The sequence below is a fragment of the Nestor notabilis genome, unplaced genomic scaffold (assembly GCF_000696875.1).
Source record: "Nestor notabilis isolate BGI_N333 unplaced genomic scaffold, ASM69687v1 scaffold35911, whole genome shotgun sequence".
In the NCBI taxonomy this organism is placed as follows: domain Eukaryota; kingdom Metazoa; phylum Chordata; class Aves; order Psittaciformes; family Psittacidae; genus Nestor; species Nestor notabilis.
The window spans coordinates 634-8,045 of NW_009915780.1; the positions used below are offsets into that span (position 1 = coordinate 634).

Genomic DNA, 7,412 nt, shown 5'->3' on the forward strand with positions numbered 1-7,412 from the left:
TGGTGTAGAAATCAAAATATGCAAAGGTCTGTAGTGAACGCAGGTGCATCCCGAAAATATTACAGCCATAATAGCAGTCAACACCTCCTGACTCAGATGTCGAGCTGTATCTGCTGATTAGTCTGCTTTTAGATGAAGAATGTGAGTATTACCTGTGAAGTTTAATTGCTCATGGGAGCTTGCACTGATTTAGTTCCCATGAAAGCTGGTAGTTGCTAGAGGATTTGACAAAAGAACTGAGCAGAATGGCGTTTGCTGTTGTGTTCACGCTTAACACGGTGGTGCTGTATCTTGCCTGCATATGCCAGCACTGGATCACTGTAGATGCAGGGAAGATGTGTTGTACTCCTATCCAGCAAGTGCAAAGCGATCTCTGGCTACAGGACAACGCGAGCAAGTAGATGTAGTATGCTGCTTGGAAAACTTCAGGTTGTGTCACAGGAGTTTTGTTTGTTGGTTTTGTCTGTTGGGTTTATTTATCTTACAATTAACTTTATCTGAAACTGTGAATGTAAATGCAGTATTATTATATTTGCATAATGTCTGCATGAGGTAATTCTTAACTCCCATAGAGAGCGCCTGCTTTCTTGCAGGTTATGTTGTCTGAGAAGTTCACACTAAAGTGCAAAGAATCATTTTAAAATGAGGCTTTCACAGTGTGGATTAAACCAGAAGCAGGAACTAATATAGAATAAGCATGAAAATAGCCATTGAAGAATAAGTAACTGGTAAAACCCTTCACACAATCCTAATAAAGCAGTGAAGTTTGACAAATATTGTGATGTTATGTAGCAGAATGTGCTAAGTAATTCGTGATAATACCACCTTGTCTCTTTAAGGCACCTTTCAGCCAGTGTTTTCAAATCATGTAATAAGTTTTCTCATTAATTTCTCTCCTAATCCTGCTGTGAATTATGTTTCAGCCTAAACTGTGCTGGCTCCATTCCCTTCCCTTCAGTTCCTGTCTCTGTCCTACCACTTCTGCAAGTGATGACTCAGATCAGGGAGCTGATCCAGCTGAAAATTAACCAAATTTTTTTGTTTGCTGACCTGAGCAATGAGATAGGAACACGACTGGAGACAAAGGCAAACCTCTTTGCTTGTCTTAGCTACCTTTTACAGGCGCACCTCCTCCTGCTGCATTGCCACCATCATTGTGGACCTCTGGTAGGACTGTTCTGCTAACACAGGGAAATTCAGGGTTGATGAGGATGATTAGAATTAGAAATAAAAAAGAGATTTTTTTTTCTTTGTAGTGTTGCAGTGGGCGTATAGAAATGTCAATAATGTAATGCTTAGGCACGACAAAGGGTTTAGGAAGTGATTTTAAATGATTTTCTGTTATAAAGTCAGAGTTTTCTGATGCATATGCATAAGGAAATACGGTTTTGCCATGCCTACACATGGATTAAAAGAAAATAGAGACAATTTGGTGTCATCCTAAGAATGGGACATTTGTGTCTGTCACTGCAGGCACAGATTAGAGATAATCATTGCTTCAAGAACTGGCTTCTGAAGCTGATGTAAAGGGGTCAGAGCTGAACTGGAAGTGTAGATTGGACTGGACTGGACTAGACATGACAGGTCAGAGCCCAAATGAATGTGGGAGAAGAGGCAGTCTTGTGTGGGCAGTTACACAAGTGTCATGCATAGCACATGCATAGTGCACATAGCATTGTATCTGATGCAGTTGGGGAGGAGGGGGGGGATGTCAGAACCTTTCACAATATTGCTCTGCCTGTCTTTTTAAGTGGATGACAGTGTCAAACAATTGCATTCATCGAGCAGTGTACAGGGTAGTTCTCTGCTGCATGAGGTAAAGATGCTGCCTTGGATTGTCTAGTAGTTCTAAAATAGCTTAGCAGAGATAGAATATTGGTATGTGTATGTGTTTGAAAAGTTAATCTTTTAAGTGCATAGCACATGATGACAAAATGAGGACATTTTAAACCAGCATGCTTTCTTAGCTCTGGCAAAATGCAATGAAACTCATACAAGTCCAGGTTAACTTAACAGGATCAGCACGACTTTTAGAATGAGGAATATTTGCAAAAAACTTATGTAGCCAGATGCAAAACCCCTTACTGCTAGTTGCTTATGTGTAAATGAAGAAAAATACAAGACTACATTACATGGTTTAGAAATTATACTTCATAAGATAGACTCTGAAAAGGCGTTGCAAAGTCAAACTCTTCACAGTTGGGGATTTCAAAACACAGGTTTTGCAAAACACATTTTCGCCTTTAGCCTTGCTCCCTTTCTTCTCCTACACATCCAGCTCCTTTTCCTTTTTACATGGAACCAGCTGCTTCCTTCTCCGTCATCCTGGACATTGTTGTTTTGGTTACTGGTGCTCAAGTTTTCCAGCCACCGAGTGCTTTTTTCAGACTGCAGAGGAAAGCGATGTGTAGTGCTGAGTTGCCACAGACACTGTGGTTGATAAATGCGTGGAGGATGAGTGTGGAGATGTCTTGGCCAACATGTGTAGGTTTCACGACAGCAACAAGATGTTCAGGGCAACTTTGCCACTTCCTTGAGACATTTCAAATGCTGACTAAAAGGCAGAGGGAGCTAGGACAAGTGTGTTTCCCCAGAATCACTTCCTGAGAAAAAGATCCTCTGAAAAGAAATCAATCTTAGCTGCCAAGCAAAATGGTGCTCTGAGAAAGAAGGACTGTGTCTATGATGGAGGGTATTTTCTTGTTTTAACCTCTGCAAAGTGTTAATTTCAGAGGTTGTGAGTGGCACATTGGAGACAGGTAAGAGATTTGTCCTTCTCAAGAGTCAGCATTTTTGCAGGATATGTACTGCTGTAGGATGTGTGCTGGATATTGCTGTTCAGATGGTCAGTATTTCACTGCAAATACCATAAGGAATAAGGATACAATTAGAGGGGTTTCTGTCTTGTCTTTCTGATTTGTACATGTTTTCCCAAATTGTTTTCCTGTGGGGATTTTTTTGTTTGTTTTTTGGTTTTGTTTGTTTGTTTGTTTGGTTTTTTTTTTTTATTTAGTAAAGGAACAGCTCTTCAGAGTGTAGTTAACCACAAGAATTAGGGTTGGAAGTCCATGGTTTAAATTCTTCCTGAATTTTCAGTCATCGTTTCTAGTGGATTTGACCATGTGTTTGTAATTATAAATGATGAGTTAAAAATACTAGGGGGAAGACTGCCCTGCAGTTCTATTGCTGAGGTTACCATGCAAGATCTTTGGCAGATACCATCTCCATGTGATGCTTGTATGGAGACTGGCTTAAAAAACTCTAATGGATTTAAGTTGGGAGCCCTCAAAGGGCTATCACCATGGAAACAAAATTAAGAAAACATTGCAGATCTAGTCGTCTTTTATGTAGTATTTTTATTTACTTTTTTATGAAGTATTTAGGCTCTCCAAAAGATACTTTTTTGAAATGTTTTATTTGGATTCGTTTAATTTATTGCCCATATTATTCTTAGCTATTTTTAGAAGGCTTTAAGCACGTCTTCTGTACATGTGTATTAAAATTAACTTGGTGTACTGTCAGTGTATTTTTACTGTTGTAACAGGAAAATCATTCTGACTTTTTTAAAAATGAGCAATCATATGTATAATCAACTTGGTTAAAACTTCCTTCCTGGTAAGTGCAGCACTTCCTTTGCATCTGGATATGAGGGCGAGCAAGAAAAGCAGAACAGCTTAAACAAAGAATTTTTTTTCATGAATGATCTTCCCTTAAAAAAATAGGAACTTCAGATATCAGACAAATGAATTGTCTTCAGCAACTGAGCCTTTATTTTACGAACAGGTAATATTTCCTTTGTCAGTTATAGATGGGGTGTGTCCACAGTCTTTGCGTTCCGGAACTTGAAAAAGAATTTTAGTTAGCGTGCTCTGTTGTTTCATTTTAACCTTTGACATTTTTATCTTCTTGTTTTGTTATCTATTAAGACATCATTACGTTGGTTTTGGTTTTTTCCAGCTGTTAGAGAAAGATTTTATGTGTAAAATACACTGTTTGGAAAAGAAGTTCAGTGTGTTGCTGTAACTTAGCTTATGTGAGAATGCTCAATCAGCGCTGCCTTCTTCTACCAAGCTCTTGGTGAATCATTTACACTTTAATATTGTTCAGTGGAGATTAACCATGAGCAACAATATGTTTTGTTTACTGAAAGCTGGTAAGGTAGGCTACTCGTGTTTGATGTTGCTTTACAGATGTTTTGAGTGTGATTTGATGTATAGGGTAAGAAATAGGCATCAGCTTGGCAGTTTTTTCTTCTGTAAAAAGCTGATAGTTTATACTTGAAATGTTTACTTTTAAAATGGACGGATGTTACCATTCTGGTGAATTGATTTGTTATAAAGAAGCACATCTAAGGATACGAGGATTGAACTTAGATGCATATTAAATATCTGTCTTCAGAAGTAGTCCCTGACTTTTGAATCCTAAGGGATTTTCTTGCTGTAAGTCCTTATTCCTCATCACTAAAAAGAGAGGCAGAGGAAAATGGGAATAGGCTCACCTCTGTCAAGTTTGCAAACAGATTCCTTGTTTTGTTACCTTTGGTCATTCCTGGAGCTCAGTGGGACGGCATTCTGCTCATGCACAGTAGCATGTCTTTTGATTTCTTTGAAAACCCACTTATGTTAATGTCAGCAGCATCAAAACAGATAAGGCAACAAAAGAATCAGTGCTTGATCAAATAGAAGCAAGAACAAATTAGTGTGGAGGAAATACATAGTCAGACTGCTTATCCTCAGTGAAATCTGGAAAGGCTGTTTAAAAGTTCTGTTTAAATTATTTAATCATTAGAGGGTTGTTCTGTTGTTTGTTGGCCTTTTTTTCGTATTTGGTATTGAATTGAGTAGATTATGTCTGAGGTGGTTTATGTAGATCAAGTATTTATGACCAGAAATTAAGAAAGCGTGTACATACTAGGGTTCTGACTGGCCTATGATTTCAATTAAGAAGACTTAAAGAGTAAGAGTGAATAAAAATGTAAATGAGAAAGTAATCAAGCATTTGTATCTTTTGCTAGACTTCTTCTGGCATGGAGTTGGAGGATTATGAACAGCCCGTGGTTATGAGAGAGGAAAACAAACGAAGGAGAAGAAGGATGAAACCTCACTGTACCTCGAGTAATTTGTCGTCAATGGAACTGATATCCATTGAGTTCATTTTGCCTACAAGCAATAAACATACTAAAGTACCGGAAATGATGTTACTCGAAATAGCTGCCAACTGTACAGTTGAGCAAATGAAAGCACAGATTTGGATGCATGCACTAGAGATGAGTCAAACCACAGACTTCTACCACACATTCACCCCGGATCAGTTTATTCTACAGTATCAGAAGAAAGGGCAGTGGTATGAAATTTATGATAAACATCAAGTATTACAGACATTGGACTGCATACTATACTGGAAAGTGTTACAGAAAAAGGTAGGCAAGATCTATGTTGTCCAGAAACAAAACCCATCAGAAGAAGTTCAGGAATTTCAGCGGCAACTTAATGATTTAATTGGTTATGATGTCACTGATGTAAGCAACGTGCATGATGATGAACTAGAATTTACCCGTCGCAGATTAGTCACTCCACGAATGATAGAGGTAGCCTGTAGAGATCCTAAGTTGTATGCAATGCGCCCATGGACTACATCTAAGCCACTCCCAGAGTATTTATTAAAAAAGATCACTAATAATAACATTTTCATAATCATACATAGAGGCACTACTAGCCAAAAAATTAAAGTGTCAATAGATGACACTCCAGATATGATTCTCCACAGCTTTTTCACAAAAATGGCGAAGAAAAAGTCTTTGATGGACATTCCTGAAGATCACAGTGAACTGGATTTTGTTCTCAGGATTTGTGGCAGAGATGAGTACATTACTGGAGAGACGCCAATCAGAGATTTTCACTGGATAAGACAGTGCCTTAAGAATGGGGAAGAAATCCACCTTGTCTTAGACAATCCCCCTGACCCGAGTGAGGATGAGGTTCAGAAGGAAGAGTGGCCCTTGGTGGATGACTGTACAGGTGTTACAGGGTATCATGAACAACTGACTATAGATGGAAAAGATCATGAGAGAGTCTTCACTATCTCTTTGTGGGATTGTAATAGGAAATTTAGGGTGAAAATAATTGGCATTGATATCCCAGTTTTACCAAGAAATACTGATCTCACTGTGTTTGTGGAGGCTAACATTCAACATGGGCAGCAGCTCCTTTCACAGAGGAGGACTTCATCGAAGCCTTTTACTGAGGAGGTTCTGTGGAATATTTGGTTGGAATTTGATATCAAAATCAAGGATTTGCCTAAAGGGGCACTCCTGAATCTTCAGATATACTGTGGTAAAGCACAGGGACTGTCTGCAAAGACGAACCTTCAGTCACATGAATCCCCCAACTCTGATCCAAAGTGCAAAACTCAGCTTCTCTATTATGTAAATCTTTTGTTGATAGATCACCGTTTCTTGCTACGAAGTGGGGAGTATGTGCTCCACATGTGGAAAATTCCAGGCAAGGGGGAAGAACAAGGAAGTATCAATGCAGACAAACTCACATCAGCAACTAACCCAGATAAAGAAAACTCAATGGCTATCTCTATTGTGCTGGACAAATATTGTCACCCAATTGCCTTGCCCAAGCACAGGATAACATCAGACCCCCAAGGGGATAGGACACGAGCTGAAATGCCCAACCAGCTTCGCAAGCAACTTGAAGAGATCATAGCAACTGACCCACTTAATCCACTTTCTCCTGAGGACAAAGAACTGTTGTGGCACTTTAGATATGAAAGCATAAAGCACCCCAAGGCATATCCTAAGCTGCTTAGCTCTGTGAAATGGGGACAACAAGAAATAGTGGCCAAAACATACCAGTTGCTAGCTAAAAAGGAGGTTTGGGATCAAAGCACTTTAGATGTTGGACTCACAATGCAACTTCTGGACTGTAACTTTTCAGATGAAAATGTCCGAGCAATGGCAGTTCAAAAACTGGAAAGTTTGGAAGATGATGATGTTCTTCATTATCTTCTACAGCTTGTGCAGGTAAGGTGTATTTGCATTCTTGAACTCTCCCTTCTGTGTATATTTGCATTACCCCATCATCATTCCCATCTTAGTAGGTCTATTTAGTAATCCCTGGTTTTGAAGTCTTCAGTGTTTATTCAAAGCAGTAACCAAATTAACCCAAACCATATTTTCTACATTTTGCCTCTTGCCTGTGTTGTTATTTTTGTGTTACTGTTGCCTTGTGACTTAATTTGCTCTTGTGTTTACAGTATTATGTTTTTCTGGAAATGGTCAATAATAGCACAGCTATGATGGGAGCAAGCCCTAACTGTGCTATCTCTAATCCTGTTTGTATCAGGTCGGAATCACACAGCACTGAAGAATTGTTGACTGGCTTTACCAATAGTTTGGAAAGAGT

The 7,412-nt window shown here is 39.0% G+C and overlaps 1 protein-coding gene across 1 annotated transcript in view; it reads left to right on the forward strand.

Annotated features, from left to right (window-relative positions):
• Positions 1–5,026: 5,026 nt before the first annotated feature.
• The window catches only part of PIK3CG (phosphatidylinositol-4,5-bisphosphate 3-kinase, catalytic subunit gamma), a 6,701-nt gene continuing 4,315 nt past the window's right edge, over positions 5,027–7,412 (forward strand). The window contains exon 1 of the mRNA XM_010024293.1: positions 5,027–7,030. Coding sequence (XP_010022595.1) covers positions 5,027–7,030 — 2,004 coding nt within the window. The remainder of the gene's footprint in view (positions 7,031–7,412) is intronic.